The sequence below is a fragment of the Ipomoea nil genome, unplaced genomic scaffold, assembly GCF_001879475.1.
Source record: "Ipomoea nil cultivar Tokyo-kokei standard unplaced genomic scaffold, Asagao_1.1 scaffold0706, whole genome shotgun sequence".
NCBI classification, from domain to species: Eukaryota; Viridiplantae; Streptophyta; class Magnoliopsida; order Solanales; family Convolvulaceae; genus Ipomoea; species Ipomoea nil.
Genome location: NW_017617134.1, coordinates 839,416 through 864,492, shown reverse-complemented (window position 1 = coordinate 864,492; position 25,077 = coordinate 839,416). Strand labels below are relative to the sequence as shown.

Sequence of the window (25,077 nt, the reverse complement as noted above, 5' to 3'; positions counted from 1 at the left end):
TTACCAAACTTCTCTCTTAGCTTCAAAAATCATTTTCAAAATTACCAAACTATTACAAAATCATTTTCAAAATTAAACTACTCTCTTTAGCTTCCAAAATCATTTCCAAAAACTCTCTTTTTCAAAATTCAAAAACTATTACTTCAAAAATCATTTTCAAATTATCAAACTACTCTCTTTATTCAAAATCATTTTCAAAATTATCAAACTACTCTCCTTTTAGCTTCCAAAATCATCATTTTCAAAATTACCAAACTACTCTCTTTAGCTTCCAAAATCATTTTCCAACAATTATCAAACTACTCTCTTTAGCTTCCAAAAATCATTTTCAAAAATTATCCAAACTACTCTCTTTAGCTTCCAAAAATACATTTTTTCAAAAATTATCAAAACATACTCTCTTTAGCTTCCAAAATCATTTTCAAAATTACTCAAACTACTCTCTTTAGCTTCCAAAAATCATTTTCAAATTATCAAACTACTCTCTTTAGCTTCCAAAAATCATTTTCAAATTATCCAAACTACTTCTCTTTAGCTTCCAAAATCATTTTCAAATTATCAAACTACTTACTCTTAGCCTTCCAAAATCATTTTCAAAATTATCAAACCTTTTACTTCCAATATTTTCAACATTATCAAAATTCATCTTTTTTCCAAATTATCTAAACTTACTCCTCTTTAGCTTCCAAAAATCATTTTCAAAATTATCAAACTACTCTCTTTACCTTCCAAAATCATTTTCCAAAATTACTCAAACTACTCTCTTTTAGCTTCCAAAATCTATTTTCAAAATTATCAAACTACTCTCTTTAGCTTCCAAAAATCATTTTCAAAATTACTCAAACTACTCTCTTTAGCTTCAAAAACCATTTTCTAAATTACTAAACTATTCTCTTTTGCTTCAAAAATTATTTTAAAAATTATCAAACTACTCTCTTTAGCTTCCAAAATGATTTTCAAAATTATCAAACTACTCTCTTTACCTTCCAAAATCATTTTAAAATTTATCAAACTAATCTCTTTACCTTCAAAAATTATTTTCAAAATTACCAAACTACTCTCTTTAGCTTAAAACATCATTTTCAAAATTACCAAACAACTCTCTTTACCCTCAAAAATCATTTTCAAAATTATCAAACTACTCTCTTTAGCTTCTAAAATCATTTTCTAAATTATCAAACTGCTCTCTTTAGCTTCCAAAATCATTTTCAAAATTACAAAACTACTCTTTTTAGCTTCAAAAATTATTTTGAAAATTACCAAACTACTCTCCTTAGCTTCAAAAATAATATTCAAAATTACCAAACTACTCTCTTTAGCTTCCAAAATCATTTTCTAAATTACTAAACTACTCTCTTTTGCTTCAAAAATTATTTTAAAAATTATCAAACTACTCTCTTTAGCTTCCAAAATGATTTTCAAAATTATCAAACTACTCTCTTTACCTTCCAAAATCATTTTCAAATTTATCAGACTACTCTCTTTACCTTCCAAAATTATTTTCAAAATTACCAAACTACTCTCTTTAGCTTAAAAAATCATTTTCAAAATTACCAAACTACTCTCTTTACCTTCCAAAATCATTTTCACAATTATCAAACTACTCTCTTTACCTTCCAAAATCATTTTCAAAATTATCAATCTACTCTCTTTAGCTTCCAAAATCATTTTCAAAATTATCAAACTACTCTCTTTAGCTTCCAAAATCATTTTCAAAATTACCAAACTACTCTCTTTAGCTTCCAAAATCATTTTAAAAATTATCAAACAACTCTCTTTAGCTTCCAAAATCATTTTCAAAATTACCAAACTACTGTCTTTAGCTTCCAAAATCATTTTCGAAATTACCAAACTTCTCTCTTAAGCTTCAAAAATCATTTTAAAAATTACCAAACTACTCTCTTTACCTTCCGAAATCATTTTCCAAATTATCAAACTACTCTCTTTAGCTTCCAAAATCATTTTCAAAATTATCAAACTACTCTCTTTACCTTCCAAAATCATTTTCAAAATTGTCAAACTACTCTCTTTAGCTTTCAAAATCATCAAACTACTCTCTTTAGCTTTCAAAATCATTTTCAAAATTACCAAACTACTCTCTTTACCCTCAAAAATCATTTTCAAAATTATCAAACTACTCTCTTTAGCTTCCAAAATCATTTTCTAAATTATCAAACTACTCTCTTTAGCTTCCAATATTATTTTCACAATTACCAAACTACTCTTTTTGGCTTCAAAAATTATTTTGAAAATTACCAAACTACTCTCTTTAGTTTCAAAAATCATTTTCAAAATTACCAAACTACTCTCTTTACCTTCCAAAATCATTTTCTAAATTATCAAACTACTCTCTTTTGCTTCAAAAATCATTTTCAAAATTACCAAACTAGTCTCTTTTGCTTCCAAAATCATTTTCAAAATTATCAAACTACTTTAGCTTCCAAAATCATTTTCAAAATTATAAAACTACTCTCTTTAGCTTCCAAAATCATTTTCTAAATTGTCAAACTACACTCTTTAGCTTCCAAAATCATTTTCAAAATTACCAAACTACTCTCTTTAGCTTAAAAAATCATTTTCAAAATTACCAAACTACTCTCTTTACCTTCCAAAATCATTTTCACAATTATCAAACTACTCTCTTTACCTTCCACAATCATTTTCAAAATTATCAAACTACTCTCTTTAGCATCCAAAATCATTATTAAAATTATCAAACTACTCTCTTTAGCTTCCAAAATCATTTTCAAAATTACCAAACTACTCTCTTTAGCTTCCAAAATCATTTTAAAAATTATCAAACAACTCTCTTTTGCTTCCAAAATCATTTTCACAATTACCAAACTACTCTCTTTAGCTTCCAAAATCATTTTTCAAAATTACCAAACTACTCTCTTTAGCTTCAAAAATCATTTTCAAAATTACCAAACTACTCTCTTTACCTTCCAAAATCATTTTCCAAATTATCAAACTACTCTCTTTAGCTTCCAAAATCATTTTCAAAATTATCAAACTACTCTCTTTACCTTTCAAAATCATTTTCAAAATTATCAAACTACTCTCTTTAGCTTTCAAAATCATTTTTAAAATTATCAAAATACTCTCTTTAGCTTTCAAAATCATTTTCAAAATTACCAAACTACTCTCTTTACCCTCAAAAATCATTTTCAAAATTATCAAACTACTCTCTTTAGCTTCCAAAATCATTTTCTAAATTATCAAACAACTCTCTTTAGCTTCCAAAATCATTTTCAAAATTACCAAACTACTCTCTTTTCCTTCAAAAATTATTTTGAAAATTACCTAACTACTCTCTTTAGCTTCAAAAATCATTTTCAAAATTACCAAACTACTCTCTTTAGCTTCCAAAATCATTTTCTAAATTACTAATCTACTCTCTTTTGCTTCAAAAATTATTTTCAAAAATATCAAACTACTCTCTTTAGCTTCCAAAATGATTTTCAAAATTATCAAACTACTCTCTTTACCTTCCAAAATCATTTTCAATTTATCAAACTACTCTCTTTACCTTCCAAAATTATTTTCAAAATTACCAAACTACTCTCTTTAGCTTAAAAAATCATTTTCAAAATTACCAAACTACTCTCTTTACCTTCAAAAATCATTTTCAAAATTACCAAACTACTCTCTTTACCTTCCAAAATCATTTTCAAAATTGTCAAACTACTCTCTTTACCTTCCAAAATCATTTTCAAAATTACCAAACAACTCTCTTTTGCTTCAAAAATTATTTTGAAAATTACCAAAGTACTCTCTTTAACTTCCAAAATCATTTTCGAAATTGCCAAAGTACTCTCTTTACGTTCAAAAATCAATTTCAAAATTATCAAACTACTCTCTTTAGCTTCAAAAATTATTTTCTCTCTTCAAAATTGAATCTGAACCTCTCTCTCTCTCTCTCTCTCTCTCTCTCTCTCTCTCTCTCTCTCTCTCTCTCCTCCTTTCTCTTCTTTTCCCTTTTTTCTTTTGTTTCCAAGTCTAATAAAAAAAAAGTAACTTTATGTATATTTTTAACTACAGAAAAAAAAAAAAAAAAAAACCCTTAATACAGAATGCCAGAACTGGATTACGTGCTTGCAATAACATATTGGCTATGACACTGGAAGTCATTATTATTAATTATTATTTCTAAATATTATGATCGGTCAGAAATTAATTGTATATATTTCTAACACTATTTTTATGACTTGCAACTCAACCTCTACATTCGAAATCCCCTACATTTATTCAAAGAAGTTTATTCAACTTCATGTGTATGTTCTCATAGTTGAATCATTTATCCTAGAAAGCATCATTGACTGCATGTCAATTGAATCTGCAAATTTTCTATGTCATGTGTTCTGGGTCAGACAAGTAGAAAGTGCATTAAGTTTAATATATTTCTGTATGAACACAATTAGATATTCAAATGCCACCACAATCAGTAATAAAAGATTTTAAGAATGTTAACAAATTATTAGGTAGGAATTGGTCAGCATCAAAGGAGAAGCTGAGCTAGGAAATTTTGTAAAGAAGTTGAAAAATAAGACAAATGTTTGTTGCTAAAAGATTCAAATTTAGAGTTCGATGATGCAACATTAAGACTAAGGAAAGTGTGCTCCCACTATTTGAATAGAATTGAAGGTTTGGGAAAATGATGAGTTTTTCTTCCTCCATTTCCCCTGCAAGCTTTAAACGAAATTGATTGTTCTCTTTTAGACCTAAATAATTGATCGTTGTATAATGCAATGAATACGATATTTTGTTATTAATAATATAATAATGTACTATTAATGTTTAATTTGTTATTATCTTGTTCAGAATTATAATTATATCATATTGATTATTAAAATTTTTATATATTATATCATTTAAAAATTAGAAAATATTAATTTATTGTTGGGCATGATGTTTCACGCAAAGTGCGTGTCTGAGACTAGTTTATAGAATAAGTGCGGCGACAAGTCTCATTGAGAATTATTGACAAATTGTCTTGGTCTTCTCTTTTGTAAAAGTAAAGAGTATAAAAGAATCGTACGTGAAAGAGACCTTGTAATTGGTGTTTGAAAAAGATTTACATAAATGAAAGTAATTTTTTTTTTTGAAGATACATAAATAAAAATATTAGAAGCTCATCTTTAACTTATTCTATCAAACGTATCTACAAAGATTAATAGGTACATAGATTGGCTACAAACACGTTTAGCAAATTAGAATCTAGGCATGAAGAATCTCGATCTTAGAGCAACTTCAATAATTGTATATTTTTGTGTTTTTTGTCAGCCATGTAGGAGAGAGAAGCAAGTGAGAAGAGGAAAAGAAAGAGAGAGAGAGAAAAAAAAAAGGAAATAATAAATTTTGACAGAAAACAAAAAAAAAAAAAAAAAAAAAAAATCATTACTCACCCAAAGGCGCGTGCATTCTTCTGGGTGTGCAAATTGCTACACACGCGTAACAATCTGCACAAGTTTTTCCATTCCCCCAAAAGTAAATTCCACTCAAAAATCATATTTACACGAGAAAAATCTAGTCAAAATCCCCCTTTTCTCATTAAACAAAAGCCAATTTCTAGTCATGATTATGACCATTTTGATTAACAATTACATAGTTGGAAATAAAATTGAGTAAATTTAGAAGTCAAGCAAAGTGTTAAAAATCCTAATAATAAATGGATCAAATGGGATATTAACTCTTTTAGATCATGATTCATAATACAAAATGGACCCCGATACATGGTATAACAATTGCTCATTCTCTTCCCATCAACTCTCTAATCCCTACAATGAGGAAAGCAAAAGGGTAATAATAATCTAATATCACTAAACTCTATTATTTTATTACATGTGATAATATTTTACAGTCGTTATGCTCTGGACCCGTGTCCAGCATGGGTAACAATGCTGTTAGGCACTGTTATCTTCTTCTTCTTCTTCTTCTTCTTCTTCTTTTTTTAAAAAAAAAAAAAAAAAAATTCAGATTCGTTATAGGAGTATATGTTCATAATTTTATTACTATATGTTCATAATTGTAAGTTCATAATGTCAGAGCTCTATGTTCATAATTCAATAACTGTACATTCATACTTCCATAACTGTACATTCATAATTCAATAACTGTAACATCATAATTTTTGAAGCTCTATGTTCACAATTTTAGAGCTCTATGTTCATAATTTTATCACTATATGTTCATATTGTAAGTTCATAATGTCAGAGCTCTGTGTTCATAATTCCATAACTGTATATTCATAATTGCATAACTGTACATTCATAATTCCGTAACTGTACATTCATAATTCAATAACTGTAAAATCATAATTTTCGAAGCTCCATGTTCACAATTTTAGAGCTCTATGTTCATAATTTTATCACTATATGTTCATAATTGTAAGTTAGTAATGTCAGAATTCTGTGTTTATAATTTTATAACTTACATTCATAATGTCATAACTGTACATTCATAATGTCATAACTGTACATTCATAATGGCACAAACGAATAACGCCGTTAACGGCGAGACAAAATCAATTTTTTTTTTAAACTGGAATGACGCGTTTTTCTTAAAAACGACGTCGTTTTGGACCCGTGTCCACAATGTATTGTGGACACGGGTCCAGGGCATAATTTGCCCATATTTTAGATATCAAATTATATCAAAATAAAATAAAATTTCTTAAACTTTTTTTAAAAACAAATTTTGAGGAAAAAAAAAAATCAAGTTTAGTGTAGATTTAAATATATTTTAGTTGGAATGGAAATTGAAGTTATTATTTATTTTTGGAATAAGATTCAAATTGGCCAATGAATGTAATCTGAAAATACAATTAGACCAGAAAAAAAAGTACAATTAGGTTATTGAACACTTCAAATGTATGCAATTTCACCTGATAGCTGGTTACCTGCTTACGTGATGACAACTGAGTTGACATTTTTAATAATTTTTTTTTAAAAAGAATTTTAGAAAAAATGACTAGGTGGCCGCCCTTCTTCCATCGTCTCTGGCATAGACGAAGGAGGGGGAAAAGGGGTAGCTGGCGGCCACCCCGTTGTTTTTTTTTTTTTTCAATTTTTTTAAATTTATTATTACAATTTATTAAAAATTATTAAAAATGTCAACTTAGCTGTCACATACAAGTAACCTGCTAAAATTGATGATAACTTGCTATCTTGTAAAATTACATATATTTAAAGTGTTCATTGACCTAATTACACATTTTTAGGGTGTTTAATGACACTTTTTTTTTTCGTTCAGTGGCCTAATTACATTTTTAAAACCTTATTCCTTTATTTTTTATGATGATTGCCATTTGCCGGCATTGATGAGTACAAGGCTGTGTGAATCCTTCCCGCTTTGACTTGTGAAGATAGTCCCCACACCATTGATGAATCAAAGGCTACAAGCATCAACGTGCTCTACAATCCTTCATTTCATGCCTTCAATTCCACATTCCCCGATCAAAACCCTAAACCTAGCTCACAATAATTCAAGAAAATGGTATCTTTAGCCACCCATTTCACATCCTTCGTCTTCCTTCTCCCACTGGGCATCCGCCGCCTCTTCTGCTCCTCCTCTCTGTACCTCAAGAACCCCGCCGTCTTCAGATCAAGAATCTGGTATTTCTCTGAGCCCAAATGGAAAAACATTGATTTCTACGCTCTCCTCATTGTTCTTCCCCTTGCCTCCTTCTCCCTCGTGTTCCTCTTCTTGGCATTTTCTGTTCACCCCACTTACGGCTTCACACTGTTGAACCAATCCTTAGTCATTTTCCTGTTCTGGGTGCTCATGATCCTCATAATCGCCAAGGAAAGTTTTGATCTTTACAGTATCCCAGAGAGTTTCTTATTCATGTATGCTGGAATTGCATTTTATATTGAGTTCTTGATGAATGGGAATGGAATAGTGGGGCTTGGTGGTGATCTGTATGGGGTTTTGGGTGTGTTAGCTCTAATTTGTGTTGCTTGTTGCATGTTCTTGGCGATCAGACCCACGGCTTTCCTTGGGGAGTTTTTACTTTCCTCTGTACTTATTCTCAAGGGGACTTGGGTTTTGCAAGTGGGGTTATCATTATATACTGACACAATTGGGTTTAAAGGGTGTGAGAAAATTACTGAAGATGTGATTAAAGGGAATGCTGATGTTAAGTGTCCACTTGAGGATGATATCTTGAGGGGTGTGGCACTGATGAATTTGTTGTTTGTTGGGCATGTGATTCTGGTCATGATCTTGAGCTTCCTGCTTTTCGGAGTGGCGAATTGGAACCGAAACTCGAGGTCTGGAGAGACTAATGGGCCATTGCTAGCTGAAATTAGACCCGAGAGTGGGGTGATGCACCAGCTTTCTGAATTCGAGTTAGAATGAGAAGCCTTCATTCTTTGTCTTACTTTCATAGACTACTGGTAACTTTCTTTCATCTTGTTCATTCACCATAGTACTCTTAGATTCATCTTCTTCTTTTTTTTTTTTTTTTTTTTTTTTTTTTTTTTTTTTTTTAAATAATCACACATTTCTGGCTTTTGCAACTTTGTATGACCTGCAATATAATGAAAAAAGAGTTACTTTTTCCAGTCAATGTGATTGATTTCTCTTATTACTGATCCTCACTAACATGATTTGTTAGAAAGAATACCATAAGTTCTTGAACTTTATTAAATCTATGTGTCTTTGAAACACACGGGATACTGCAGTGAGTTTTTCAGGCTGTCACAGTTACAGATTCACAAGCAGCGAGACATCCGAAATGATTGTTTCAAAATATGTTTACACAAACATACTCTAATTACCTCTTGGAGCATGTTGTGCTTCCATTTTTAATATTTTAATGGCTGTACAATTTCCACTTAGTAGACTGTCATGCAAAGGGGTGCTCTTCAGGATTTTGATAATTGCATAGTAGAAGTCAGTATTTGCAGTTTAACTATTTTAGTAATATTTAGGATTTTGATTTTCATATAATGAAAAGGAAAAGAGTAGAACTTCATTAGATCTTTTTCTAGCTTTCTGGATTGGCTGGAAGAAACCGTTTTGTGGCCATACCATTCTATGGGGGCATTTGGTTTAATAGTGGGAATCGAAATCAAATACTACTTAGGAATCAGAATGAGTTTTAGTACAAATCTTTATCTCTTAGGTACCATAAGAAGAATGGTAATAAAAACACATTACAACAAAAAATCAGAGGTTCCAAGGTGTCTTGGAATTCCATGCATAAAACCTTTGTTGAACTTCAAGGTTTCATCTAGAGCCGAGAGAAGTTCAATCAACAGCAGGTATGAATTAATTGTTTTTTGTTTTTGTTTTTAAAGTTTGATGCCTTGGTATATCCTTACATAATGTATGGAATATCTCTACACACCACACCAGTAGTACTCAAAATTTATCGTTGCTTTATTATGGGTTTTGTGTCAATCTGCTGCATTATTTCTTTTCTTACTCGAGTTTAATGGTGTAGATTCTTTGAAAGGTGGAATCTGAAATTTTACCATTTCTTTAGTCCTTTTTTTTTCTCCGTGATTGAACCAATATTTAACTCAACAACCTTGAGGATAGTGAAGGGTCAGATTCCCGTGCAGATAGTGCTTCTCGTGCGGCCATGCACTATTAGGTACGCATAAATGCACCACAAAGTGTTCGAAAATGCATTTCATTCTGGTGCATTTTTGAACGTTGTGTGGTGCATTTATGCATACCTAATGGTGCAATCCGCAGTGACTGCACGGGAAGCATTGTCCTCATTTGAACCCGTATTTGATAGTGAATATCCTTTGTTTTTAGATTGACTGCCTCCACATCATATAAATATCCCTTACCATATCTATTGTGTAATGTGAAATCTGGGATGAGAGTAACCAAGTAGAAATTCTAGAGACGGAATTGATGCTGGTATTGACAAGTATAATGATATTGGTCTGATATAGAAACTGTCAACCATTGAATCAACTATGAAATTCTTTTTATTATTAATCTTCCATTAAATGTTATTCTGCTTTGACGTTGTTCATGGTCTATGCCATAAACTATATAATGTTGATATTGTTCATGGTCTATGCAGTATTTATGTTGAAATGGTACTTGCTGGTTCATGACAATTTCGTCATCATTAACATCTGCTTCTCGTTACTACTATGGCCTTATTAGGCGAGAAGTTGTGGGTCATGGAGAAAGACCAACTTCTTTCTAGTCTTATTTATTGCTTTCCCTTGAGCGGTAATGAATGGATCGAGGAATTTTATGTGGAAGGTTTATGTTCTATCTGAGGTTATCCATCAATAATGATAGGTAATTCAGTAACTTTATCCTTTGGCTTAAAAATGTATCTATATTCTAAAATCTTTGTGTTTTTCAATAATTCAACAATTCTATGCTTTTTTAGGTATTTTTCTATGATGTTTTAGGCATTTGATTCAAGCAGAGGTCAGTCACCGAGATCTAAAACCCCTAGATCACGTTTCTTTTCAAGCATAAAATGTCACGTGTGTGCTTCCTCCATCAGCAAATTATACCATGGACCAAGGTCTACCTTGCATTGTAGACCCTGATCAAAAAATAACTTTCAGATTCTATATCTATAGTTGACATATTCTGTACCTGCAGTTGATAGTTTCTGTATCCGTAGCTATCATATTATGTGTTGGCAATTATCAAGTCAGATTTTGTATCTATAGTTGACACATTCTGTACCTGTAGCTATCATATATTCATATTATGTGTAAGCAATTATCAAGTTAATTGTTTACATGTACATAAACAGTTAATTGTAGGTACAAAATGTGTTTTTGTATCAGGGTTCACAATGCAATATGATTATATGAACCCTGGTCCATGGTATAACAATTGTCTTCCATCTTATGTTCTTAATGCCCCAAAAAAGTCACTGTCTAGACTTTCCTTAGTTGCCTTCTTTTGTCCTAAAAGGGACACATGTATTGGAGCATTATCTTGACCATTTGTTGAATCTTTGGAGTCACTTTATTCTTTTGTTCTTTTACATTATTGAAAAGAATTCTAAACGTGTTTTCAACCACTTCCCTTCCCTGACCTTGTACGAACAAAACTTTACTTTTAATGTTGTTATCCTCGACAGGATTGAACAGATACTACAATGTAATAGAGTCAGTAGCATTCAAAAAAAAAAAAAAATCCTCGACAGGAGAAAGATATATGTTATGTTTTGCTGAGTGTTGACAAAAGGATGTTATACACAAGTGGAAGCTGGATAACACTTGTTGATCAATCTGATCTCTTACTGATACACTTTGAGCAGATAATCTCCTCCGGTTCTAGTGATGCCCTCTCAAAAAATGTCATTTGTGAGTTTGTGTGTAGAGATGCCAGTGACCCTTAGCTTAACGGGTTATGGCTAGCCTGTGTAAGATTTGAGATCTCGAAAACAACTCTGTTGATCTCATGCAAAGAAACCAGAAAAAGACACTATCCCTATACAAGAACAGCATTATTTCATATTGTGGTTTATAACCTAGATCACGCTAGTTTGGTGGTTTAAAGGGCAACAGAACTAACCATCTGTTTAACTCTGGGTCTGGGATAATATAAGAAACGAAGGTTTAAAACGAGATACTTGGGATGTTAAATAACCGGTTGAAAGCTCGAGGATTAGGGTAACTTAGGCTGTGAAGTGCCTCTTCCAAGTGGTGTTGGTTTAATGTCTGGTTTTGTAAACCAGGTGGAATACAGGAATTGCTTGTTGGGACCTACGTGGTTGCATATAATCTTAAGCTTTTGTCTTTCCCTCATCCATCTTAGCACTATCTTCATGTGCCTTTTGCTTGTTAATCCTCGGACTCCAACTTCCTGGATTTTGTAAACCAAAACCAAATAACAAGTCAGTTAAGTGTTGCCTATATTTCACAATATTAATATTTGGAAGCAACATGTTCACGATGGTAAAAATGAGAATCCAAGCTCGCACGGGATTAGCTCAATGGTTAAGTAGGCAATATTTGGGATTATGCCCAAAGTGGGCAGATCCCTTGTGCACACTGGCATTTGGCCATGTCTACATTGAATCACCGTGATTTACATCCTCCCAAATGTTCTGTCGGGTGGGGTTGGGGATTCAACATTTTGGGAGAAGAAAAATGAGAATCCGAGCAATGAGGTCTTTCATATGACGGCAGTAAATGGCGTAAAGGCACAACACACAAACTAATCAATCGAAATGCTTACAAATTCCTAAGCAAAGCAGTTACCGCATTACATAAACCTCTTAACTAGAGATTCTGTGTTTTTCTTTTTAATCAAACCATTAGTGTAGCATATGATAATCTTTTTCCAACACTACAACTACAGCATTCTCCAAATTTAGAAGGAAGAAAAAAAAAAAAAAAAAAACAGTACTTTATGATGATATAAGGACTTCTTTTCCTCAGATAGCACACTAGTTGAATTAGTAAGCATTGGATTAAAATAATTAATTTCTACATCTAAATTTTTAAAAAATGATAAAAGAGCAAGTTTTCTATAAACACATAGTAAATTTAAAATTTTGAGGAAATGCAATTGGTGATTGATTACCTTCACACGTTCCCAGGTATCAGCAATGCTGAGAGGACCATGCTCCTTCAAAATGTCAAAAATAACCCTGGTGATAGTCTGTGTCTGCTCTGGTGGGGTTTTCAGCTCTATTGGTTTCATCTTTGGCTTTGGCTTCCTCGCCACCATGTACCTTATTGCTGTCCCAAACATGATAGCTCCTCTCCAGATCTTAGAAAATCAATGTCTGGCTTTAGTTTTTGGTGAAGCTTAACTTTACACGTATCGACAATTATAACCTTGCATTTGCACAAATATACCAAATTAACCAACAGAATAAACATAAAACCATTATATCATTAGGACTTAGGAGTATTGCTGATAAATCTCTATAGGAGATTTGCTTCCTATGAGTGGAGTAGCAAGCAACTAGCGCCACATGGTCTGAAGTTTACTTGAATAAAACTAAGCCATCATGCTTAAGATGACAGACACCACACAAAACATAGACAAAATAAAGATTTATGTACAAGCTAAGGTAAATGATATGAGACCAAGATGGGATAACCTTATTTATCTAGGCTGTTGCTTGGATTCTCCTATTTACTCTATTGAACATTTCATTTTCAAATATTTCAAAATGTAGGTAGAACTAACTGACTTCTTATTTGCTTTTGAACATTTATGCTTCTTGAATAAACATGCATTTGACAGTTAAGTGTTCATCAAAAGAACACATTCAACCAGACAATTATTAAGGCATTTGGCAATAGAAATGTAAAAAAGTGTCATGGCTATATGATAGCGTGGCAACTGCCTGTGTGTTACATTTCATATATTTGAATTAAAATGCATGATTGGATACTAAATTTATTCTCAGTATTTTCAGAAATGCAGAACTAGTATTTTGCAAAGTAAAAATCTTGGCTCTCATCTTGAAGGGATTCCTTGAAGTCATAGTGCTTAGAATTCCTCCTCTTTAACTGTAGAGGCACCAATCTTTCTAGTTTCTACCATTACGAATGTGGCATAAGCCACTAACAAATCATTTTCTTCTTTAACGTGTTAAAACCTTATTCACACTGAATTGGGCAGAAATGCTTAACCATTTATGAACTGCAACATTTCAAGCCTTAAAAGACAAGACACACAGAGCTACTTGCAGTCACGATACTTAGAAACAAAGCCTACCAATTGCAAGCATATTAAAAAATCATATGAAAAAGCCCTAACTTTATTAAACTTAGATAAACTAGTATCATAACAAAATCCTGTCAGTTCTCGCTGTCAATTGAGAAAGCAATTAAGCGATGGCAAAGCAATATCCTTGCAATTTAAAGAGGGACTAAAATACCTTAACAGTCTTCAAGAATCAATTTTTAACCAGGAATTTAGGGTTAAGGATTTGATCATTCGATCCTGAGGAGTTGCTCACGAGTGGACGACGGTCGACAGAGCTTCTGACTGAAAGCTTGAGGCGAAGGCGGCGGAGCTGCTGGCTCGGTGCGGGCTATGGCGCACAGGCAGTAATGCAGGCTGCTACTGCTTGGTGAAGAATGAAATTTTCTGCCAAATTGAAATTTTTGTGTTGACCAAATATTTTCTTCTTTTTTTTTTTTTTTGAAAACACCAAATATTTTCATTTGATTTTATTTTTTTTGAATATCTAAATACAGTAAATTTGAAAAATCATTAAGGCTTTGGTTAAATATTAGCCTATATTCAATCTTAATTTATTTGACAATTATTAATGGGGAAATCGGACTTTTGGTCCCTCAGTTAGTACCTCATTTGCAATGTCGTCCTTGCTTTCCAATTTGGACAGATTTGGTCCCTCAATTAGTCTGATGTTTGCCAATTTAGTCCTTCTGTGAGTTAATCACTCTAAACTCCGTTAAGAGCATGGACAAAAGTGGAATTTCACATATCCTTAATTATTATAAGTCTATCTCTTCCCCTTGCTCAGCTTGGTTTGCCATTTCCGCCACCCATGTCTTCAACCCTAACCTTGGAATAGAACACACCATTGACACTTCAACCCTACTGAGCCGATTCGGCGAGTCTCTGCCTCGACTACGACCAGGAGGTGCACTCTACAACCCCTCTCTTCACCGAGCACACATGCTCTCTGCGATGCCTACGATGCCTCTTCGGCCACCATCTTCTGCTGCAACCACGCCGTCGTCTTCTACCAGAACTGCGAGTGGGAGTCCCACACTCTCTACCTCTCACTGGCTTCAGCGGCTGCCCATCCGTCCCTAAACTACTGGTGGTTTGCGGGTTCCTGGATGTTGGGAAAGTGCTTAACAGACTTGAACTCTTAAGTTTGGATGTTACTATGTACAAGCTAAGTTAGAAGTCTGCTATTATTTTTTTTGAGAAGAAGAAGTCTGTTATTATTAAATGGATCAATGTTGTCACTTTAATTTATTTATTTTTATCAAGTTTGATAAGGACTTGAAATGGAGAACCAGAGTTGAAATAGTTCCAATCCATTGCAGTAGTTCCAACAGCTTCAGAATCACCAAGTCCACCATGGAAGAAGCTTACCAAGAAGCTGAACAAAGTCTGGGCTTAAAAGTCAAAGGCCTGCTAATCACCAACCCATTTAACCCACTCGGCACAACCGTGACTCGCCGTGAACTCGATCAACCCATCTCCTTCGTCGTCTCCAATAACATCCACATCTTCAGCGTCGAAATCTACGCCTGCCATCGTGTTCAACACCTCCCCAGGATTTACCAGCATCCTCACAGCTTCCGCAGCCGACAAAACCCACCGACATCGCGACCTCTTGTTGCGTATCCATGTCATGTCGAGCCTGTCCAAGGATTTCTGGCTGCAGGGGTTCAGAATCGAGATGATCTACTCCGGAAACGAGACGGTGGTGTCGGCGGCGACGAAAATGTCCAGTTTCGGCCTGGTTTCGTCGCAGAGCCAATACCTGCTTGCCAACATCCTCGGAGATAGGAAATTCACCAAATGTTACATTAGAGAGAACATGAAACGATTGAGGGAAAGGAAATAGAAGATGGTTTTGGTGCTTCAGGAATCCGGGGTTTCGTGTTTGAACGGTGATGCCGGGCTGTTTTGATATGAGGTGTTTGCTGAGCTCTGACACGTTTGAATCGGAAATGGAGGTTTGGAGGAGAGTGGTCCGCGATGTCGGGTTGAATATCTCGGCGGGGTCCTGTTTCCACTGCAGTGTGGTGGCAGAAATGGTAGACCCGGCGGAGCAACGAAAAGGAACTAAGCTAATATAATAAGGGTAAGAGAAATTCCTATAATACCCATGCTGTAAACGGAGTTAGGATGACTAAGTAACAGAAGGACTAAATTGGCAAACGTCGGACTAATTGAGGGACCAAATCTGTCCAAATTGGAAAGCAAGGACAACATTGCAAATGGGGTACTAACTGAGGGACCAAAAGTGCGATTTCCCCATTATTAATTGTTTGATTTGATTAAAAAATCAACTCCAAAATGTTAAAATTCAAAAAGCTGCTTAAAGCGACTTTTTCAATTAATTTTTTGAAAAAATAATTATATCAAACATCAATAAATTAACAGTTAATTTACCAAACACCTCCCTACAATCAGCTAATATTATTAACTAGTTATACCATCTAATTAACTCAATCAATTAAAAGCTATCAGCTAACAACCATTTACTAAATTGAGTCTAACTCATTTTTCAGATTTTCAAACGAATCCTTAATATTTATTTATAGTGAGCATATCTTACTTTATTATGCAATGTACATATATAGAATTGTACTTTTGTATTGATATTGCTATGTGGGCACTAATAGAAAGCAAATGTTTGCTTTTATCATGTGGCATGTTATTCATATTTGCAAAGTGAAATGGATGGGACCATGTGTTACTATCATGTGGTTATCATTTGTATTTATCTGTTGTTTTTAATCATTTTTAGTTACTTATCGTGTGTTACTTTTATCCACCATTTTGTGTAGTTATTTATTGAATATAGTAAAAGTATAATTTAGACTTATTTTTAAATTATATTATTACTATCTAATATATGAGATATATCAAAATTTACTCTTAAAAGATTTTTCATAAACCTTTTTCTTTTTCTCATTAAAGAATGAGATTCCCCGTTCTCATACAATAAAACAAGCTAAGGGACAAGTCCGGTGAGAGAGGTGAATCCTCTACTTTTAGTCGTTAAAAAGTTAGGGCGCATATATAAAGAAAATAAATAAAGTAGCACTATCAGTAGTATACATGATAGATATAGTTTAACCCCTCTTCTCTAATAACTCGCCTAGCATAGTTATATTATATATAGAGGGGAAAGTAACAGAGTTAGGGTACAATGACATTGGAGCTAAGTATTTTCATACTTAAGAGAATTTCAAACTAATTTTGAAATATGGTCTTTGGAGGTGAACGAATTAAATCCAAATAGGGAAGTAAAGATTTTGGTAAATTGTAGTGTAAGTAGTATAAACAAATAAAGGTAATGAGGGTGATGTAAAAATTTATGAGCACTTAGAGGATTGTACTAATAGTGAGTATGAAATGGATGATACACATCCCATAGAGATGATTTTGATTTTGATCAAAATGTTGATCTCACGGTGGAGTAGGGTGGTCTTGAGGGTAATTCTGGAAACTAGGTTGAAGAGTTGGGACAAAAATTTGGATTAACCTTCTCCCATACGGTGGAGTATGGTGGTCTCTCAAAACTTGAGACAAAAAATTGGATTAACCTAATCTAGTTGATGATGTATCATTAAAAGAATCATATAGTACGTGATGCATGCACTACGTGGCTTGTGTTTAAGGCATCTACTGACATGAAATAGACATTGTTTAGCAATTATTGGTTAGCGGATTATATTAGCAGTTCACAGATAGCGGATTGTGTTAACGAGTTTGACGAGCGACTTGTAAAAAGATGTTTGATAAAATTAGCTGTTTATACTGGATTTATGTGTCATTGATTAATGCTTTTAAATCATAGTCTCCTATATAAACACCTAGGTGTTAGGCTTATGTTTACTATTGATTTTGAACTCTCAAAACTTTGATTTTCTCTCTTGCTCTCTAAAAATTGTTTCCTATAAAAATCTGTCAACACTTCTATAAAATAATCGAAGTTGCTCGATCTTTCACCAAATTTTATGTTTGAGTGCTCAAACACTAAAGTCGTAATCCGTTCTATATAAATCAAATATAATTTATTTATATAAATAAGTATCATTTACATATTTGCCTAAAAGTTAAAAGCTTATATAATAAAATAAAACTCACACAATTAAGCAAACAACGCGTTAGATTTTAACGATAGGATAACATGTCGGTGGTTGGTCCTGTCTTCCCCGTCGTTTCCAATCCAAGCAAACAACTGCAAGCCATGGCCCATGTGTAATTGGGTATGAATTTGCTTATTTGCCTCTATTTTATTCCTTTAAAAAAATGCCCCAATTTATTGTTTTAATTACTTATCAATAATGCAAATTACACCATTAGCCCTGACTAAATGGCTAAATGCCACATAGAAGTCAACTTTAGTGCCACATTAATACATTATCTAAAAATGTTACATTATACTTCTAATCAACTGATAAAATGTCAATTACATTATTCTACAAAAAGACTTTTGAGTTTAGAGTTCAATTACACTATCAAATCTAATTTAATGAGTTATTTGACAATTTTTTTATAATTGCTATAAATTTTTAGTCTTGTCATTGTGAACATTTTGAATTTATAAAGAATGTCTTATACAAATACATACATTTTAATAATACAAATTGCTAACCTAGCGTTAGTAAGTTCAATGTGATAAACATTAATGTTTTTTGTGATTACTAATGTGGTAAATATAATCAAGTCCACGGATACGAATAATTTGTAGGGTCGAATCGTTGATGGATCCTTTAATAGTCTACTTGTTGGTTTATGTCTTTAGGCTCGAGTATTGCTATAGTGGGTTAGAGGGTCCCGAGCTAAATATAAGGGAGTAGAAGATGTCAAAAAGTCTCACCTCCAAGCATTTAATGCGATATTTATAGAGAACGGAAGGGGACACATGCTGGGCTCTCGACATGCCCGTCACATGGGCTTAGATCTCTAACCACCCACTACGACGAGGTAAATCTATGCGAAGTTATGTGCCGAGCAATCTAGCTCGGGAAGATCCTCCAGACCTAATATGCCCAGGATCTCCCTTAAGGAGTGAAACGTCATCACGACTATTAATTAATTCAGTTATTGTATTTTAGGTCGGTAGGGCCGGGTTCATGGTCAGTCCAGATCGAGAATGGCCTCCCTTGGTGATACGATCAGATACCGATTAAGTGTACAGTACGAGAAGGATCATATACCTTGGGAGTATTCCTTATCAATTACCTATTAGAGGTAATTTTTTAAAGCTAATCTAACATTTTCGAATAATTTGTGTGATTTTAAAATTTAAGAAATGAAATTAAGAATGTAGACTAGTCAAGTCCCTCGTTAGCTATTAAGTCAAAGTTTGATTCAAGTTCGGTTAAATTCAAGATTGAATCAAATTCAACTCAACTTATTAAGTTACGTTCATGCTTAAAACACAACCTTTCTCACACATATATATATAGTTTGAACTAGAGTTCAATTCAAATTAATTGAATCAAGTTTGAGCCTTATAAAAATTAATGAGTCGAATCCGAGCTTAAATTTTTAAGTTCAACCAAACCAATCTAACTATTTTGAGCTCAAACTAGAGCCTACTTAAGTTTAAAGTTGATTCAACGTGTTTGCACTCCTAAATGAAATTCTCATGTATCACCCAAAAAACTAAATTGAGAATCTCACACTCACGAACGAAGTAAGAGTTTATAACATTTCACGATTCGCATTACAGTGAAACAATTATATAATATAATTCGAAACAAATATTTCCTTATTTGTTTAATGATAAATATTTAATTAGATTTGACCAATATGTTGAGATAACGCATATATGAATATTAACAAGAATTGATTTCATTTTTTGTCCTAGATTTATAGGTGTCATTTCATTTATAGTTTTTTTTTTCTTTTTTCCCAAATTTTACTCTTGTGATCAACTGACATGTCCATGTGAGCATAGTCCTTTTTTTTTTTTTTTTTTTTTTTTGTCTTTCATAAATCCCCTTTGGTCCTAGCATTATTGTGGCATGACCACCAAAATTGTTTTAATAACCTTAAATGCAATGTCATTTCGATCTTCAAATAGGATTTTTTTTTTTAAAAAAAAAAAAAAATAGTAAGTCAACCCACTTTGTTAAAAAAAAAAAAAAAGATTAAAATGTCATTGTATTTAATGTCATTTCAATGCCTTTGTTGATGGAAGACCAAAAATAATCCTGCCACAATAATACTAGGACCAAAGATAAATGTTATAATAAAAAGAGATTAAAAGTGGACTGAGACATATATTATAATAGAATTAAAAAAAAATAGAATTAACTCATATTAGCAATATATATATATATATATATATATATATATATATATATATATATATATATATATATCAAGGTTGCACAACTCGGCCGCCTAGGCGCTAGGCGGCACCGAGCCTTAGAGTTTTGGCCTAAAGGCGGCCAAACTCGGTCAACTCGACCGAGTCGACCGATTTTGTCCATTTTTGACCGTTTTTGACATTATGACTTATAAATTATCATTATTTCATTTATTTAGATGTGTTATTTGAGTGAACGTTGAAAACAACCTCATTAAAATTGTCGAACTACAAGTCTGTTACTATTTTTTAAAATTTTTTTGGTGCCCGCCTAGCGCCGCCTAGAATCCGCCTAGGCGCTAGGTGCTACCCGGCCGTCCGACTAGCGCCTAGCGCCTACTGCAACCATGATATATATATATATATATATATATATATATATATATATATATATATATATATATATATATATATATATATATATATATATATATATATTATAACACTTTAGTAATTGAGTGAGTCTCTTAAACGAGAATTTTATAATGATTTGACATTGATTTAATTACTATTTAATGTGATTATTAAATAGTGAGGAGTTAGATTAAAAAGAAATTATACTTAATTTAGTATATATGAAAATGGAATTTATTTTATTCCTAATAGCAAATTAGAAGATTTATAATTATTTAGCAATGCCACCACTTACAGAGTAAGCGCACTTCCTGTGTCTCTTGAGTTCTGAGCTCTGTGATTCCCTTCTAGAAACCAATTACAGGGTCTTGGATCTCTCTCCTTCTTTCATTCAGAACTGAAGAAATAGAAAATCTTGACATATTTTGATTTCTTCTGTTATATTTAATTCAGTATCCAACTATCCATTTGATTTTCTAGTGCTAACCCGTTTTTCAAGAATGCTTATGTTGTTTACTCATTATAATCCAATTGGGTTTCCGAGTCTTTGAGGAGATTATCCACCTTATTTTGGGGATTGAAGAGGCGTTGACCTTTTGGGCGAAGATGATGCATCAATTCTTCAAAGTCAGCGCAAAAGTTTGAGTCTTTCTTTCTTTTACTTTTTGTTTTTTTTTTTTTTTTTTTTTTTTCAGGCACAGCGGTGATTATATATTTATATCTTCCGAGTGTTTTCAGGATTTGGCTCAGATAGGTTTCTAGATTTTGCCTGAAATTCGGTAGATTGAGCAGTAAAGATTGCAAAGTTGTAATCTTTCTGAGATTGTGGTTTGTAATAGAACTGTTTGATGTATTTCCTGAGAGGAGTGTCTTGATTTTGTGTTGAAAACTCTGGGGTTGGTGAAGCTGGTTGTACTTTGAGCTGAAAGGATTGTGACTGTACATTTGGCAATGGATATGGATGATAATGGGTTGAACCTGGGTAAAAATGAGCTTGTGGAAGGAATGGAATCTCAAAAAGATGTATTGAATGGGGAGAAAGAAGATGAAGATGAATCAAAGTCCTTGCTGCCATCTAAGAGAGGTGGATTATTGAAAAAGCCTGTAAATCCCAAGCTAAAAGTGCAGTGGAATGATAGAAATGGGGATAAGCTTGCTGAGATCTTGGAATTCCAACCAAGGTATTTTATGTTAGTTTCTTTGGTTTCATGCTGTCCTGATGCTTAATAAGTAGTAGATGTGGTTGTCCATTTAAATTTCGTTCTCGAGGATCTTTTCAGTTCGAGTTTGCAATAGAATGTAAGCTTTAATGTTTTCACTGTTGATAGTTAGTATTTAAACCATCCATTTTGTTATGTGAGAAAGCAGTAGACTCAAGTGCATTGTATAGTTATTGAGCTTGGGATTCGAAGAAATCTGGTTTTAAGAATTCGAAATATTTGTAGTCTTGCTATTTGTAAGTCCGGCAAAACTTCAAAACTCAATATTTATCAACAAAAGTAATAAAATATTCAAATAATGATCCCGGGTTCCATTGCTGATTCTGTGTGATAGCATAATGTAGATCACCGTTTCTGATAGTGGTACAAGTAGAACCTGAAGGGGTTGGGTCATGGTTTTATAGATGGATATAATCACATATAATAAACTGAAGATTTAAGATTTGGCCCTTTACTATTCTTAGTTAAAAACCATAGATGTGAAATGGTGGTTCTGTAGATCTGCGTCTTATCTGCATAGATACTAGGATGTTTTATTTCAGGTATCTAGACACTAATTTACTTAGAAAGCACTTTTGAGAACCAAGACAAGCACAATGTTAAATCTTCTTGCTAGCTTTTTATTTTTATTAATATATATCATGGCCCCACTTAAGTTGTGTTTTTACGTTAAAAATCTTATTTAAATTTCCATGTCGCTCATTATCCCTTCCAAATATAGCAGTGCCAAGCAGATACTTGCGTTTATGAGCCTTTTGGGAATCTATGAACCATCATGTTAGTACTTGGGTTAGAAAATATTCGAGAGAGAGAGAGAGAGAGAGACTTCAATACCTAATGGTAGTTTTTTGTTTGGATGCAGTGAAACAAGCGACTCGGAAGAAGAGGAATCGGACTCTTGTATGTGTAGAATAATGTAGTTCTCTTATCATTTGTTACACGATTGAGAGCTAATTTTCCCGTGAAGTTGCTCAAGCCAGAGGGGTAATTGCCTTGATTCTCTAATCAAATTACAAGCGACAGTAATAGCAGATTCTTGCAAAAGCATATCATTTATCGTTTTGGTTCACGTGGCCAACAAAAACTACTTTCTTTATAGAAAAAATAGATCATAGGACTTGCTGTGTCATATGTAACATACTGTGGATCTACACTCTTGACATCATCATTGTATTTTACTTAATAAGATTATATATGTACTCTTATGATTAATAAGAGACCACTGTCCCTGATTGTTGTGTACGATGAAGTGCCATCGCTTTTGTTTCTATAACTGTCTCTGCGTGCATATAAACAAACTGTCTTTTGCCCAACAACCTTTTCTTTTATGTTTTCTTGTATTGTGCTAATGCTGTTTATTCTGTCTCTACATACTTTTTGTGTGAAATGTAAAGATTTATAAACACATATACTGGGTTGGAGCTGCAAAACACTCATCAGAGATCTCTCGTTCTTGTACATGAAGAACTGGAACTCTCTTATTTCCCGTGCACTCGTTATATGAATACAAACAACATAAGATACATTTGCAGACAACATACAGAAGTCCCTGGTAACATTCTATCCCAAAGGAATCGGTAAATGAAAGAATTGGAAATGAAAGAAAAGCAGTATGGAGAGCAGAACACGAGAAAATAGCACCCAGGTTCCCTTCTTTTGTAGTCTACGTTTGTGTTTTTTGCTTAGCAGCTTGCCCATTTTTGCAGGGACACTGCTCCTGATGGCGGTTTATTCTCGGACCATAACAACCAATTCGAGAGACTGGCGTCGACTTGAAGGTCACTCACGTTGTGCTTATTATTGCTCAGAGATAGAGGATCTGAAGGTGACTTTGCGATTGCAGGTTTGTGATCTTCTTGCTCGAGTCTGATGTTCTCCTTTTGATTCTTGACTTGTGTTCGTTCTCGTTGTTCTCGTGCTTTAACTGCTTTCCATTGAGTGAGGTTTTCAACTGGATTTAGCACAGAATTCACATACTGACTTCTATTTCTAGTGTTCCGGTTTGATTCACATGAATCAGACACCAGAACTCTGCTCTTTGGTTCATCGTCTCCACCTGACACTGCATCTGTGTTTTCTGTTTTCGTGAATTTCTCAGAAACCTCTGCCTGTGCTTCATTATCATCACGAGTATAATCTTCATCATCACCGTCATAATCATCAATGTCATCATCGTCTTCAAGATCACTCTCCTCGAGCTCTATCTCATCCTCCTCATCAAAACTCTCCCTGCAATTATAGTACCTATAGTCTGAAGGATATTCCCATTCCGGTTTCTCTTCATCATCTTCAATCTCCTCTTGATGCAAAGGCTCATATGTCTTCACATCCAAATTAAACCTCACTTTCTTCTTGACTTTTACAGCCAGTGATTCTTTACTCACAGAACCATCATTTCTGCAAAAAAAAAAAAAAAAAAACCCAGAATTTCTTACTAATCTGTTACAGCATTTGAAGATAATAAAGACAACATCAAGATCCAAGATCCAAGAACTCGTACCTAGTTTCGGAATCCGGTTCCTCGGGTTTCCCAGAATCTAGAGGCACATATCTCCCCTCCACCTGAAGCGAATGGGGTCATCAACATCAACAGACAAAACAAAACTATGCAGAAAACAGAAAAACAGACATTTTTTTTTTCTTGATTTGTTACCTGGTGTGTGGGTTGAGTTTTGTTGCGGGGCTTTCGGCGTCTTTGTTTCTTGGTGAGACCAAAACATGCCAGGAAACAGACCATAGTGAAGAGGAATGAAGGAATGAATGTTGGTGAGAGAAGGGAAATAATTTTGAATGAAAAGAAGGAGGTTTTTGGGTTTTCGGGGATTTCAAGGTTGTAGGAAACAGGAATGCCTCCAACGGTACTTCAAAGTTGAAAAGCTAACGTTGGGGGTAATGGTTTTGTGTGTTGTTCACATTAATAAAGGCTGGGGTCCAAACTATGCTTTTGCAGAGTATTTTATTTATATTTTTTTCAAAATTTGGGATCCACTTCTCTCTCTCTCTCACTCTGCAATCTGTCAATTTTATTTTATTTCAAATATTATTTTTGAAACTTTCAACATTTCTAACACTACAGAATTTTATTTTATTTTTTGAAGAAAACACTACAGAATTAAGCAGTGGTGTAATCTTCTTTGAAAGGTTAAAAGTTTGTTCGTTTATGTATAAACAACAAATTAGGGGGGATAGTCCCAATAATTTTTTAAAAAATACAATTAAATTATAAAATTGGAAAAAGTTTAGTGGTGACAGCAGGGGTCATTGTGGTTTGATCTTTGTGAGCTTTTGCGGCCTGCCAATGGATTAGATTTGTCTGGTCCGAACTCAAGCGGGTTGGTGGTGGATCCATGGGCTAACCCGCATATTAGTTATAGATTTTTTGTTAAAGAAAATAATTATATTGCATGGTATATTATATTTTAATATATAAATTAAAAATTTTAGGTTTAGTTTATGCGTACTATATTTAATTTATAATCACTCTTCTAACTTTTT

The 25,077-nt window shown here is 33.3% G+C and overlaps 3 protein-coding genes, 1 long non-coding RNA gene and 1 pseudogene across 6 annotated transcripts; 3 read left to right on the top strand and 2 right to left on the bottom strand.

Annotated features, from left to right (window-relative positions):
* Nucleotides 1–7,491: 7,491 nt before the first annotated feature.
* On the top strand, nt 7,492–8,358 carry LOC109176387. The gene has a single exon (XM_019325823.1). The coding sequence runs from the start codon at nt 7,492–7,494 to the stop codon at nt 8,356–8,358; it is 867 nt and encodes a 288-aa protein (XP_019181368.1).
* An 822-nt stretch (nt 8,359–9,180) lies between these two features.
* LOC109176503 lies at nt 9,181–11,416 on the top strand. Its single transcript, XR_002053388.1, has 2 exons — nt 9,181–9,266; nt 11,147–11,416. It is a non-coding gene; the product is annotated as an uncharacterized LOC109176503 (long non-coding RNA).
* On the bottom strand, nt 11,402–14,054 carry LOC109176502. 3 transcript variants are annotated; one of them, XM_019325948.1, is made up of 3 exons: nt 13,844–14,054; nt 12,532–12,788; nt 11,402–11,808 (listed from the first exon to the last, which is right to left on the bottom strand). In XM_019325948.1, the coding sequence occupies exons 2-3, from the start codon at nt 12,700–12,702 to the stop codon at nt 11,611–11,613; spliced, it is 369 nt and encodes a 122-aa protein (XP_019181493.1). In that variant the 5' UTR covers nt 12,703–12,788; nt 13,844–14,054; the 3' UTR covers nt 11,402–11,610. The 3 variants fall into 3 exon arrangements, with proteins under 3 accessions (XP_019181493.1, XP_019181495.1, XP_019181494.1); XM_019325950.1 differs by having other exon boundaries at nt 12,532–12,720; XM_019325949.1 differs by having other exon boundaries at nt 13,909–14,054.
* Nucleotides 14,055–14,489: 435 nt separating this feature from the next.
* LOC109176386 lies at nt 14,490–15,752 on the top strand (annotated as a pseudogene).
* Nucleotides 15,753–23,005: 7,253 nt separating this feature from the next.
* On the bottom strand, nt 23,006–24,593 carry LOC109176500 (nuclear polyadenylated RNA-binding protein 3-like). The gene is made up of 3 exons (XM_019325947.1): nt 24,236–24,593; nt 24,083–24,144; nt 23,006–23,979 (listed from the first exon to the last, which is right to left on the bottom strand). The coding sequence occupies exons 1-3, from the start codon at nt 24,317–24,319 to the stop codon at nt 23,265–23,267; spliced, it is 861 nt and encodes a 286-aa protein (XP_019181492.1). The 5' UTR covers nt 24,320–24,593; the 3' UTR covers nt 23,006–23,264.
* Between the last annotated feature and the right edge of the window lie 484 nt (nt 24,594–25,077).